The sequence below is a fragment of the Sesamum indicum genome, linkage group LG13 (genome assembly GCF_026168435.1).
Source record: "Sesamum indicum cultivar Baizhima isolate 11 linkage group LG13, ASM2616843v1, whole genome shotgun sequence".
Taxonomy (NCBI): domain Eukaryota; kingdom Viridiplantae; phylum Streptophyta; class Magnoliopsida; order Lamiales; family Pedaliaceae; genus Sesamum; species Sesamum indicum.
In genome coordinates, this window is record NC_142669.1 from 13,861,789 (window position 1) to 13,877,057 (window position 15,269).

The window sequence follows — 15,269 nt, forward strand, 5'->3', positions numbered from 1 at the left end:
GTTTTATCCTCCTTCGGCCAACGAATCCTATGGTGGTGAGGGTAGAAATGTTCCTGTAGTTAAGTACATTGGTGGAAGAGTACATAAATTTGATTATGTAAATGCTACACACATGAACAGTTATAATCTTAACATGTAAATATGTTATTGGCAATATTTTTTAAAGATTATAAAATTTATTGCATAAATCTAGTTTTTTTTTTTTTTTGGTTTTTCTCTCTTAAAACTTGAAGAAAAATGGGGGAAATGGGTGCATTAGATCAAAACTTAAAAAGGGCTACAAAATGGGAAAAAAATAATTATTTTTTCCCTTCAAATGAAACTTCTGTTAAGTTTTTTAGTAACTTATGACTAAAAACGTTAAAAAAACAATAGTTTGGTGACCAAAATTGTAATTTCAAACTGTTTGAAAATCAAAATTATATAAGTGGCTTTGTTTTAGAACCAAAATTGTATTTATTCCGAATTTCAAATAAATCTAATCCGAAAATCTGAACCCAATCAGATTGGTCAAGATTTGAACTACTATATCCTACATTATTAGGGTTTGATCGGTTCAAGTAAGAGGAAAAGGAAAATGGAAAAGTAAATTTTTTTTTCAAATTGTTTGATAAGATTGAATGGGTGTAAATCTCAAATACTTATCATTGTTTGGTACGACAAAAAACAGATTGAGAAGAAAATACTATTTTTTGTAATTTTATCAACCATTTCTCTTTGTTTTATATTATAAAATTAATAAATTAATACTATACTAAAATTATTTTAGTGTATAAAGAAATTAAAAATCTTATTAGTAAAAATATTCATCAAATCAGAACAAATTTTTTTTATTAATAAGAATATTCATCAAAATGTGTAATAATTAAAATAAAGATTACCACCAACTACAGACGATGTAGTAGTTTTTCTGGCAATTTTGTTACCTTTTTTAAAAAATTATGTACCGATATTATAGACATAAAAGAAAAAAGAAATTGAAGAAAGATTATATATAACGGTGATAGAGTAAATAGAATAAAATATGTATTTTTTTATCTTTTCAGCCTTATATTTTTACTTTTCCGTCAAATTTTGAACAAAAATAAAATTAAACTCCAAATAAATTTCATATAGATCATATTTCACTTCTTCTCTAACTATTTTTCATAACCAAATATCATTCTTTTGTTATACATATACTTTTACTTCTACTCTACTTCTATTGTCTTTTACACGCCTACTTTTACCCCAACCAAATAAATTGTTAATCGTAATATTCCATAAAAAAACACGCACTATGTTTGATTTCATTTTGGACTATTTTCGAGACAAGATAAAACATACCTAATGTTTGTCTCTTTGTTTTCACACATTGTTTGTGTATTTCTTTTTTATTTTTAAACTTTCTATATATAATAGATATACATAAACTTATATATATGTAAATATAATATAAAAAAGACATGATTTGACAATGAATAGTGACTTTTGTCTCCCAAATCCTAACAACAAACATACACCACTTATTTTAAAGTATTTTAAATTATATGTAAAAACGAGGTCCAAATATAAACTTTATCTCCAATACACACTTATTTATCTTTATTTGTATCCCCTCTCTATAACCATGGTTTCTACACAGCGGCTAGCCCAGCCCAAGTTCCGATTTCGCACCGAAATTGATCGTTAGGGTGGGATCCGTAATGCTACGACCGGGTTTGCTCCAGTGGCCCAGCCTGTTCCGCTGCGATGAACTTTAAACCCCGTTTTTATTAGAAGAAAATGTAAAGGAACTTCGAACTCACACAAATCGCAACCCAGAGCCCGAGATCTGATTTTTTCTCCTAGGTGAAATCATTACAAATTCAGTAATAAATATCTGTGAATCCAGTTTAATCGTATTCTGCTTATGTTTTAGATGACAGATCTTGAAGTTTTATGATGGTTTTTATAGGTGTCGGCATAATTTTGCTGCATATTTGGACGTAAATATGTCTTCAGCTCAAGACCCTTTTTACATCGTCAAAGAGGAGATTCAGGATTCTGTAAGTATATTTTGTTCTTCTTGACACTCTCCCTTAGCAATGATCACTAATTTGCTTCTTTTCTGTATATTTTTGTTTCCGTATGGCCGTTTTACTGATCCAATTTTAGTTTTACGTTTCTTCTATTTTGATGCCATGATGATGTTCCAACTTTGGTTGATACTGATTGATGTCAATTCGACTGCTATATCTGTGCTTTTCTTGGTATATTTAAGGTTATATGGATGCTTCAGGGGGGATTTGATGTGAGAAATATTCATGGGTCTGGATTGAAGTTAGGGTTACTGATCTATATGTCGGACGGATCAACGTGAAGGTTGCTGCAATAAGCTTAGTCATTAATTGCGTGCTGCAAAGGTTATTAGGTTGTTTTGTTTTTCTTCTTCTAAAAGATGGATAAATATAAAGTTTATATGAGAATTGAATACATAGAGATTTGAGTTTTATATGAATCATTAAAAATAATAGGACTTGTTTTATCAACAGATCAGTTGGGTAGATTGCATAATTATTATAATCAGCTGATAATTGGAATTTAACTTGAAAGTTCAAATTTTCACATACTTATTGACTGGCATACCTGCTTGCATTGTTCATCTGACCCAGAAAGGAAAATTGTAAAACATGTCTGCTTGCTTGTATCAACTCTGGACCTGTATGCTCTTGGGACATTTTCTCCATCAATTTTGGGCTTATTGGATATAATGATTTTCTTTGGTTCCTTGTCTCTTGAGATTTCTGCTTATTTAAGTGAAATGAGTTTGCTTGTTGCTTAGAATGAAAGTTTCATTCTTCCCATTTGAGCACTGTCCAGCTTCGTTTTGTTTCAGATGTGTGTGAGCTGTGAAAGAATCCGTCTTAGACACATCTATTTTGGCTGAGTCACTATGTTTTTGCATTGGTTAAAATATTAATCTAACCACTCAATTTTTGGCTTAATTAGATTGATAAGTTGCTCTCTACGTTTCACCAATGGGAACGAACGCCTTCAGATAGTGGAGAGCAACTGCGTCTCACTAACGAACTTCTTGCTGGATGTGAGAGCATTGAATGGCAGGTATGACTTTAAATATGAAACTTTCAGGAGTTTTTTCTTTAGGTAAGTGAATGATCAGATTACTTTCTGATTGTTTGCATAGTACAACAGAAGTTCGTTATAATCTTCACTTTGAAGCATTCCACTTGTGAACGACATTCTTTAGTTTATTTATTTTAAAAACAAAACCTTATCTTACATTCATGCAACAAATATTGATAACTTTGCCTGTCTTGTCATTATTCTAAAAGTAGTTCAGTCATATTGTCATCATGTCATCCATGATGGCTACAAATAATGATGTAACAGTAGCTATGGTCAACTGATATCTAATACTGGTTTGCACAAGTTTCTTGATTACACTTGGAATTTCTGGTAATAATGCATACCTATAATATTAGTACTGAAAATTGGTTTCCTGATAGGAAGGTGGATGAATTGGACAAGACAATTGCTGTTGCAGCGAAGGATCCTTCTTGGTATGGTATTGATGAAGTGGAGCTTGATAAACGAAGAAGATGGACTAGCAATGCTCGTACTCAGGTATCAGCTATCATACTATTCATGAGCTTCTTTACTCTTTTTGGTGCAGATGTAAAAAGAATTCAAGTACTTCTGCTTAGTGTAACAGTTGAAGTTCAAGTGATTTGCTTATATGTTGCTCTTTTGTTCTTTTATTCATTAAGTTTTGTCTCACCTGAAAGTTATTTTGATCAATAGGTGAGAAACGTGAAGAAATCCCTAGTAACTCAGAACGAGTCAAATAGAACAAGCACCTCTAATATCAATGGTGTGCGGCGTGAACTTATGAGGATTCAAAATAGTCATCAAGCTGAAAAACCAAACCAGTACATTGCACAAGACAATGATGATTTCATATCATCAGAATCAGACAGGCAGCTACTTCTGATAAGGTAATATTGTTGGTGTAAAATCCTGATTTTTTCCTGATTATGTTGCTTGTTGTTCTTGGTTTTATTTATAATTGAAACTCGTAATTGTTACTCTCATACACTTTTTAGTTTCTAGAGTGGTGGGACTCTGAACAACACATAAACATAAGCTAATTGTAAATGTGGTTCATATAGGAAATCTCTACTGATAGCAACTCTTTAGAGTTTGGACAAAATTCTATGGGGATTATTACATGTATTTTGATCACGAGTTCTTCTCTATAGTTAGAACATTATTTAGCGTTTTTTAATTCGTTTTGTTGCAAATCTTAATATGTATGACATCTTAGTTTCCTAAGTTCTTCTAATAGTGCTGAAAATTGTTAGGGCCAAACCTCGCTACTTTTTCGTTATTGGTTGGTTGAGACTTAGAGGCTAGTTTCTCTGTTATAGCTGGGGCTATAAACCAGTTGGAAACTTGGAATAATATTTTACTGAACAGATAGTAATGGATTTTCTTTTGATGGGTCATCCAAGTTTCTTAAATCTCCTTTAAACTGGACACTTTCCTAGTTTATTCCAACTTGGAGATCTCTTTCCAGTCAAGGTAACTCTCTAATCATATTCCCAGTTCTGTTGAACTGTGGTAGGATGAGTCCAAGCAATGTCTATTTCGATCTGATAAGATGTGGTTTCCATGAAAGTTTATGGATATGGTAGAACAATCGTGGAGCTGCTTAGACTTGGAAGGTTTAGCTGGGCAGGGCATATAGATTTTTGGCAGTGGTGAATTAAACTCCTTAAATAGGAGTTAGCAAAATGGAACAAATAGGAGTTCTGAAGGATGGATGCGATGTAACCACTTACCTTTAACACTTTGAGAGGGAGGAAAGGGAGAAAGATACATGCATTGGGATTGTACTCGAACTTTTTGAGGTCGAGAAACTGGGGAAGTGGCAGTGGCTTGAAAGACTAGCAGAAATTCAGGACCATATGGCTTTAGGATGAAGATTATAGAACCAAATATTTACACTATGGTAGATACATGAGGATAAACCCTAAACCTGGAAAATGTAATAGCAGGGCAAGAGGAGGTTAAACATATATCATAAGATTTTTCCCTTAACTTGTCTTCAGGAACTGAGTAGTAAGACCTGGTCATGGAGTTGTGGTATTTTCAGGATTGATTAAGGAGGATAAACTTGGAGGTGTTTGCTCTTATGTTATACAATCTTTACCAATTGAGTTTTTGTGAAGTGAAGCCTAAAGTGGTTTTGGCTTTAATTTCCGATGGTGGGTGAATTTCGACTTTAAAAATAGCATTCTCGGATCAAGCTTGCCCTTGTGAGAATGAACATGTACAAATGCGGCACAATCAAGCACTTCAGAAAATCAAAATGAGGTGAAAACTAGAAAGAACAGTTATAGAACTCCGACATCCCAACACTATAAATGGCATTCTATTTATTATGTTGCTGTTAAAGCAACCTCTTCCCAAAAACATTTTGGAGCACTGTTCTGAAACAGTTGTGCATGTGTAACATTGATTAAATGCCAATATTGTTTTCAGCAACCCTATTTTGTTGGGGTGTATTGATGCAAGAAGACTCATGGATTATCTCTTCCTTTTTAAAGAAAGAAGAGATACTTTCATTAAAATACTCTCTTGCATTATCAGACCCAAATCTTTATATAGAAACTCTAAATTGTCTGCTTATCATTTTCTGAAAACATGGGAAAATACTGTTTATTTCAGACATCTCTTTCATACGGTATAACCATGTTGTTCTTGTACAATCATCAATAAAAGACAAACCATCTAGAACGTGAAATGTTAGGAATTTTAGATGGACTCCAATTATCAGTATGTATCAAAGAAAATGGTTTGGAAGACCTTGTATTGGTTAGTGGAAATGACACGTGATGTTGTTTGGCAATTTCACAAGTGTCGCAATGGAAGTTGTAAACATCAACAATTCTGAATAGAGCTGAATAGAGCTGGAAACATGGTTTTAAGTAAAGTGAAACGAGGATGTCAAAGCAAAAGTGATGAAGCCAAGTTTCATTTGTCGCGGAGGAATTTCTTTTTAATGAGCATGAAAGGGATAGTTGATCTTTTCTGAACGAATCCCCACGACCCACCCCTAGTACCTGATCCTGAAAGATGCATTGTGTTGAAAACAAAAAGTTATTTTGCAATTTAAGTCCTTGGTGATTTGATGAATGGATACAAGGTTAGTGAATAACTTTGGAACATGCGATACAACTTTGAAAGAAGATTTAAATTTATTGTTCCTTGACCAATAACAGTCACAATTGAGCCACCTGCAGCAATAGCTTTTCTGTTGCCAAGACATGGATTATAAGTAAAAAACCTAGTAGGGTTATGTGCCATGTGATCTGCTCCCAAGTCTAGATCCAGGAGTAAGAGATGAATCATAACCGCTAAAAGAATAAGAAATATGGCACTTACCTCATTGAGCCAATGAACATGCACTAGAAGGTTCACTCGGGGAATTAAGAAGATTCCTCAGCTTGTCAATTTCTTCTTTATTCAGCCCAATTTCGTCAGTTATGGAGGTTGATTTTTCTTGAGCACAGATCCTTCTCCATTTGTGAGTGTATTTGGCCTCTTTGTTGACCTTTAAGTCCTGCATTCCAATTGAGAACTTGAGCTTGTCCATGAAGTTTTAAATAGTTCTCGATCGTATTGCGTCGCTTCTTATAGACTTCCCGATTGAATGGCTTAGAGTACTCCACTTTCTTATTCTTGGATTTAACATTCTGCTTTGATTGGTAACTTTAATTCCATCCTTAAACTTTGTAGAGATCATAGTTGAACCCTCTAATGTATGAACATCGAGCATAACTGTTCTTAACCTATCTCGGCACGTTTTACCGAGAGAGTTTCACTAAGAGACAGTAAATTTTCCTTTCTAGTGCCTGTGTATGGATCCAATCAAAATTCTGCATTATCCTTTCATTTTTTGCAAAACTCTTGAGCACCACATCATTGTCACTGCAATTCAATTTCTTATTCTGGTAATGATCTAGTTCAAGCACAAAAACTTTTCATTAGGTTATAGTATTCCGTGACACCTCGTGTACCTTGCTTGGTAGATGATTTTTAGTCTTGATCTCATAGATTAGAGCTGCATTCATAGTTAAAAGCGCGCCATTCTCTAAGAACCTCGCGCCTTTTTGCGGGATGCAGAGGCACGCCGTCTGCAATCGCCAATGGGACGAACAGGCATGGGGGCAGGGCGAGGGTTCAGGTGCTATGAAGGAGGGTGTCAAACGACATGGGGCGGGGGGTAGCGAAGGCGGCGCCGGCACTGAGGTTCCGAGCAGCTGCGTAGAACTAGGGTTTTGGGAAGGAAGAGCTCGTCTCTCTCTGGCAGCGTAGGCTGGGGTTTCGAGAGGGAAGAGCTTGCCCCTCTCTCTGATTCTTTTTTCTGTTTGAAAGGAGAAAAGAAAAAAAGGAGAAAACAAAATTAAAAACGAATATATATATTTCTATGCTTGCTCAAGCCCAACTTTAAAGAAAGAAATAGAAAAATTAACAAAAAAAAATAAAAAGTAACACCAAAAGTAGCATAAAATCCATGACAAGTTGTTTTACATATTTATTTTAATAGTATAATGATTAATATAATTTAGCGTTATATTTAATTGTTTGAGTAATATTGATGTTAAAAGATAGTAATATATGAATATATAATTTATTTACGCAAATATGAGCCGATCTTTAAAAAGGCGCATTGCGGGCACGGCACCAGCCCACCTACACCATGATGCACCATGCACCTTTAACAACTATGGCTGCATTTATCATCTTAGAGTATGTCTGGTGAACAGATTCCCGGATCTCTTGAAGAGTTGTCAAAAACATACAAAGCCAAGACATAATCTTCGAATCTTCCTTATCCCATGTAGCAAAAGTAGGATCTTTATGTTGTGGAGCAGCCCAAGTGAGCTGATCTAACTTTCCTCTTCCCTTAAAAACTGTTCCCACTATTTGTGACCACTGAAGATAGTTTCTTCTATTTAATTGATTTCTTTTAGTGGTTCTTTTATTTAATTTATATGAAGGATTAATATTCTGTGCTCTCCAGAAGATGGATTTGGTGTAGATTCAATAGCAAACCCAGAAGGATTAGATGAATTTGCCGAGGTTTCAGTTTAAGGAAAAGGAGGCTTTGGCAATCAAGGCCAATAATCAGCAATAGACGCTGATTGAAGGTAATAAAGAAGATCTCAGAGAACGTACTGGCTACTACCATGTGGAGAACAAGCATTCTTTTTTTTATATATCTAATGAGCAGCACATTGTTAGTATATATGAAGAAATGTGTGCCTAACTAGGGAAGTTTGACCTCTAATCAATCCTAAGCAATCTGGGATCAGATCCCTTTAAATCAGAAAGTAAGAAGATAAATCATGAGTATATATCTGCTATACAGAAGATAAATTTATAGATTCCCAACATGATAGTCTTGACTGCTGCTCTTATTTTGATCAGCTACAGCCATTCATGAGCAGGTTCTGGTGAGGGTAGTCGATAGTCCTATGCAGCTGTTGTTGTAAAGTGACCCCGAAATCAGTCATCTTCTGTTTGAAAGCTATTTCAGTCCTTAGTCACTAGGATCATCTCAGTGTTTAACGAAGGTTGATTTCTGAGAAATGGTCTGATATTATTAGGAAAAAGTTTTGAATTTAAACCAATTCAAAAGTGACCAATTTAATTTCTGTGGTGGAGCTGGTTTAGTTGCATGAACAACCCGCGTGGGTGCTTTGCAGTTATCTGCCTTTGCTCTCTAGCGAAATCTGTTGAGTTGTTGAATCCGGAAGTCATGGATTTGAAAAAACACTTGCAGATAGTTGTTTATCACAAGGGGGAACTACATCTGCCGAGTACTGTTTAAATTTCTGGCGCTTTTTAGTGTCCTTTTTTGTTTGAGCCTGTTTTGCTTGAGGGTAGAACAATTGCAAGAAATGTTCTCTGTGAAAGTGTAGAAATGAGGAAAAAGATTTTACCTTGTTAACTTTGGAGGAAGTTTAGCACCCCATTCCATTGGGAGAGCTAGGAATTGTGGATTTATTGTGCATGATCGAGCTTCAATGGCAGAATGGTTATAATGGACTCTGAAGATAGTGTTTCTGGAGGAGGCTGGCAATGGATGATTGCAGGATCCCCTGGCTGCTGAAAGGTAAGTGCTTAGGCATTAGGTAATTTGTGCTATAAAGTTGGCCATCCTTATGGAATGACATTTTGCAAACAAGTTAGTATCCGCCCAATGTTTTTGGTCCACGACATTCTTTTAATTGGTGAGGGCAGAAGGATTTTTTTGGTCTGGATATTTGCGTATATCGGGATGCTAAAGAAGCTTTTCCTGAAGTGGTATTTTCCCTGTCTCAAATGTTTCTATCTATTGCTGTCAAGTGAGGCATTATTTACCAACCTAAATAGGATTGTAGCCATTATAGCATTGAATCTGGAATAGATTTTGCATTAGCTGGAACTTAAATAGTTATTTCATGTTTACTTTTTGTAGGATACTGGTAGATATTAGTGAATAATATATTTACTAGCACATCTGCTGTGGAGGATTACCAAGTTCTTTGACATTTTTGCCCAAACAAGCAGACAAAACCTCGCGTCCAAAAAGTTGCAAGAATTAGAAAATTTTAATTACAGATGTCGTCTCCTCCAATAATTCTTCCCCATCAAAATTGTATGTGAAAACTTGTCAGAGCAAAATAGATGCACTTGATTGGTATAAACAAAAGTAGGGAAAAGGGCGGGGATATAATGGACATTTTGGGAATGAAAGTTGGGGACAAAATCAGGAAAGGGAAAATAGCGAAGTAGGCCATGGCCCAACAAGATAAAAATCCCACCTTTATTGGTGGAATTTAAATCTGGCCCTTATGCAGGCCAATACTGGGCCATAAGATTTTCTCCTGTGCTGCCAAAATACTTTGTAAATGGGCCACTAGCCTGTAAAAGGCTAGATATCCAACCTAATGGGGCTTAGTAAACAAGGCCTGAGAGGATAAATCTTCCTTGAGAGGTAATCTGGTGGAATGAAGTGCCTAAGGATTTTCTTTTGCTGGACTGCTGCAAGAGGAGCTATTTCTAATAAAAACTTGAAGAACAGAATGCGAATACGCATCAGGTGTTTTCAAGACAAAAAAGTTGGAGGTTGGTTGAAGGCATTGTACACTCTTTGGAGGATTGGTACACCTCATCTAGACTTCTGTGCCCGAATAAAATTATAATGCATCGCTATGCTAATTCCCAAGATGAATTTTGTTGTGTTTGACAACCTGTGTGCATAGTTCTGTGTATTTGTTGCAAGCCTTCTCATTTTTATTGAGCTCATGATAACCTCTGAATGGAAAAAACAGATAGCCAACGATGCTTGATCTCTGTCATGAGGTAGATTTATGCAATATTTCTTGCGTTCTATTTTGTCCTCATTCTGGTAAGAGTGTCCTTCAGGCAACAGGATGAAGAGCTAGATGAGCTGAGCGCCAGTGTGCAAAGAATTGGTGATGTTGGCCTCACAATACATGAAGAGCTCCTTGCACAGGTAATTGTTACCAAATTCAAGCAATTGATGGATACACATGAATGCCTGATTATTTTGGATTAAAAGTTTTCTCAAGCTTCACAACTAGAATAGTTGTGAGCTTTTTTCAACAGTCCTTCCTACTGGGAATTCACAAAGTGGTGGTATTTCAGGAGAAAATTATAGATGAATTGGGCACAGAAATGGAAGGCACGTCAAATCGTCTCGATTTTGTTCAGGTGAAAATCCTCCTTTTATGAGAGTCTTAATGCGATAGATGAAATATGTGATTGAGACATGTTTGCTTAATTAAGCTGTCACATAGTTGGTTGGCTGTGCTCTCGGGTGTTTGCAAGCAATCTCATTGTTAGATTCTTTCCCTGCAGAAAAAGGTTGCCATGGTAATGAAGAAGGCTGGTGCGAAGGGTCAATTAATGATGATTTTGTTCTTACTAGCTCTGTTTATAGTTCTATTTGTGCTTGTCTTCTTCACATAGAGAGCTGGAAACTATGAAATTGAGCTATGAATGAGGACAATTCTGATTCATGGGAATGGAATAAAACGTAACCTTTTCGGTGTACATGGATTGTTTGTGGAGTTGAGTTAGTCAGGTCAACATTACATGGAAATGATGATTATTGGAACGAACGTCCTATTTGCCCCGTGTTGATCATTCAATATATATCCTTAATCCGCACTGTGATTAGTGTCGTCATGTTTGGTTCTTGGCTAGCCAATTTCTCAGATTGCATGGATCGTTTAATAGATCTCCTCCAATGTTTTGGACTATCTTCTGGTAACCCAATTAAATCATACAGAGTATGGTGTGTGTAATTTTTCTGTAAACTTGGCAAGATACTAACCACACTGGATTAGATATGCTCATGGTGTGGAGATGGAACTGTGCATATACAAAAGCACTGGTCTTTTAACTTAAGCATATTGTAGATATTCATTCATGTTGTTTGGTTTCACTTTGACCCCATTTTTCAATATGGTTCAAAAATGACTCCAAACATAATGTATCAGTGGTTTTGATCGGTTTAAAACCAATTCAAAATTATAACTATGAAAAGTACAAAAATCAACTCAGGAACTATCATATTCTCTCTTCTTGTATTATCTATATATAAAAATAAAAGATACCGACTATCTAAGCAGGATTTTATGACATTTGTCTCTTGAATGAGTATAATATAAAAAATATTTTCATCTATTTAAAAAACATTAGAACATATCACCTGCATTGACGAATATATATCATTTGTTAGCTATATATTAAGTTCATAAGTTTATTTATTACTTTAATCCTTGTAACATTAGTAGATACAATTTTATTATTAGAAAGAATGAAAATAATAATTTTAAAAGTATTTCATTCTATTATTAATTCTATTAGTAGAAAATGACCGTTATACTCTTATTTAATATATATTATTTCTTATTTTAATAATCGTTGGATTTTCTTTGATCACATTTTGAACATTAGATCTAATCAATTAATTTCAACCGTTAGATTTTAAAAAAATTAAAGGTTTAGATTCAACAGATTATTTAATTTATATTATTATATAAATAATTCAAAATTAAAAAAAGATATTATTATTATACATATAAAAAGAAACTAACTACCTCACCCCACCTCCTTACCCCCGCCGCCATCGGTCGATCGTCGGAAAACTGTGCCGGCGGTCTCCCATCACGACCACCATTGTTTGACTCGCCGTCTTATGACCGGTCCTGAAATTCCCCCCTATGCGCCGCCATGGCTTCCTTGAAATTCATTTTTTGGCATAACATTTTGCCGCCACCTTCTCTTTAAAATGCCTTATTGGTAGCATTTTTTTTTTTCGCAATTTGCTATATTTTTAATTTTATTGATTTATATGATATATATATATATATATATATTTTTTTTTTGTTTTACTACCATATCCTCATGTCTTTTATTTTTTAAATATTTATGTGAAATAATTTTAAACTAATTATTTATTAAGTATTGTTAATTGGTATCATCTATTTCTTATTCAATAATATATTAACTTAGAGGATGTTCGACTAAACTTATTTGAAACATCTTTATAGGATGTTTTAAAAGTCTAAAAATGTCGAATTCTATTTTAGAAATGAATTCTTAAAATATTTGAATGAATAAGTAGTCAAAGCTTATAAGATGTTATAATGTTTTATATTGTAAACTCTTCATTTTGTAACTAACGTTTGAAAAAGCTATTAAGTTAACTATTATAATTTAAGATCATATAAATGGATGATTTTGCTTTGGGTCAATTAATTATATGAATTATAAAAATAAAATACTAATAAGATAGTAAGAGTGATTTAGTTTATTGAGAGTTTAAAAAATCTTAAAAATAAAAAAAAATAAAAAAAGGTTACTCTTGTTTAAAAATCTTTTAAAATCATGAACATTTTATTTTGAAATTTTATAAATTCTATTAAAAAAAAACACCAAATAGTTTTGTAGAGCTTACAAGCTTTTAAACATGTTATAAGCTTATAAGCTTACCTGAACATTCACTTATTCATTTGTGTGCATACATGAATATCTAATATTGAAAAAACCAAATAATAAGATATTATCTAAATAGTTATATTTTCATACGCAATTTTAATTTAATAAAAAAAAATAGTGCTTTTAATTATTTGTCGATAATTAATTTTATTCATAATACTAATTTACTTTTGTTAACCTTAACTTATTCTTTTATATTTTAAGTTATTTTAATAATATTAATTATACACATTATATTTTTTTGTTACTATTTCTATTTTTAAATATTCTAAAATTAACGAAATTCAATAAATCATCGGTATCAAAATAATTATATTTTGTATCTCATGCACTAATAATTACGTTAATTATATTTCAATAGCAACTATTATATATAGTTAGATTTTAAATTTCGATACGTAATGTAATATTGGTTGTACTATTTGCCAAGCTCTAACTCCAGTCATTTCAATCGCATTTCTTGTTATTTTTCTTTCACGATATCATGAAAAAATAAATAAAATTAATTTTTCTATAGCTTCATATTAGAAAAAGTACTTTTACTATTTTTAGGTCCTTTCAAGATTCTTTGTAATCAATTTATTTTATAGCTAGCAATTTTTGAGAAGTTATCTACTCTTTACAAACTATGGCTGCACCACACCGGTAGGGCATGTGTCCTTTGTCAAGACGGAATTTCTAAGACACATGAGCATTTATTCTTTCAGTGCCATTATGTTCGTCAGTGCATTGCAGATATTCGGAGGACTGTACGGGTCAAATGGCCTATTCGATCGTGAAATATTTACGTAGAGTGGATGTCATTTAAATGGAGGGGGCAACACGTCATCAACGCCTCATACTGCGCACTATTGGTGTCATTAGTGTATCACTTGTGGTAAGAACGGAATCAACAGATCTTTCAGCATACTAGCGCACATATGACACACTTGTTAGGATTGTACTTGAGGAGATTAGACATTTCATACTTAGTCATATCCTCCTCTCAATAGTTAGTACATGTGCTCTATACCGACTTTGGAGGATCCCTTGGTTTAACGGGGCCTCGACTGCTTGAACCGTGTTGTTGCATTTCTCCTTTTATCTATTTATACAATTTACCTTTACTAAAAAAAAGAAAAAGAGAGAATGCGTAAATACCATTTAATTTTGAGGGTATTTTGGTAAATTAATATTTTTGGTGCAGTGATATAAAAAGTGTCATTTTGGTCTATAACATTCTCTTCTTTTTTACTAGCCGTTGTAGCACACTATTCTTGCGTGCATATAATAAATAATCTTTCAAACTTTAAAATATATCATAAATAAGAGTAAAATAGACAAACTAATACATTAGACTAAAAAATAAATATAAGAAAAAAATTAATTTATTAATTAATGTATAATTTGGAAAGTTGAATAAGTTAGTTATCTTATTAGTTCAAGGGCATTTTCGACTTCACAAAAATTAGTGCGACGGCGTTATTAACTACCATTTGTAAGTATGGAGGCCATTTCTTTTTTATATTAGTATAGATTTAGATAATATTAGTATAGATAATATATATATTTTAAATATTAATAGCTAAATGTTTAACCTCAAAATAAATATTTTTTGGAATAATTATACTCCCCTTTCCTGAGATTTGATATAATTACACATAAACCCTCTATGGTTTGAAAAATTACATCTACCACCCCTGATATTTACTTTCGTCTAACAAATAAGTCCCTCTGTTAGTCAAAATTTATTGAATCTGCTGATTTTTCAAAAAAAAGTAAAAAAAATTATATTAACTCCTGATTGACTTATTACTGACTTATTGCGTGTTAAATAAATCTTTTTATGATCAGATTACCCTCATATGTCTTCATGTGTTAATGCATATAAGAAGGTATATCTTCACCGTTATAAATGTAGTTTAGTTTGAAAAAAAATATTTGATTTGTAATAAGTTAATAATTAGTTAATTGAGACTATATGTCAATTTTTTTTAATTAATATCAATAAATTCAATGAATTTTAAGTAACGAAAAGACTTATTTGTGAGAAAGAAACAACACTTATAAATATTAAATATAAATTTTCAATTATAGAAGCCTTATGTATAATCACACCTAATTTCATGGGAGGAGAGGATAATTATTCCATACTTGTTTTTTACTCGCAAAGTTAATTTGTTTGGGTGGCGCTTGCGCTTTCTGCCAGCTATATTTATGGTACA

General features: G+C 33.2%; 1 protein-coding gene across 1 annotated transcript; it reads left to right on the plus strand.

The window, feature by feature from the left end:
- The first annotated feature begins 1,625 nt into the window (after positions 1 to 1,625).
- SYP61 (syntaxin of plants 61) lies at positions 1,626 to 11,247 on the plus strand. Its single transcript, XM_011098748.3, has 8 exons — positions 1,626 to 1,830; positions 1,937 to 2,027; positions 2,971 to 3,084; positions 3,493 to 3,606; positions 3,784 to 3,977; positions 10,462 to 10,552; positions 10,705 to 10,770; positions 10,918 to 11,247. Exons 2-8 carry the CDS (start codon positions 1,974 to 1,976, stop codon positions 11,026 to 11,028), a joined length of 744 nt encoding a protein of 247 aa, XP_011097050.2. The 5' UTR covers positions 1,626 to 1,830; positions 1,937 to 1,973; the 3' UTR covers positions 11,029 to 11,247.
- Positions 11,248 to 15,269: the final 4,022 nt, after the last annotated feature.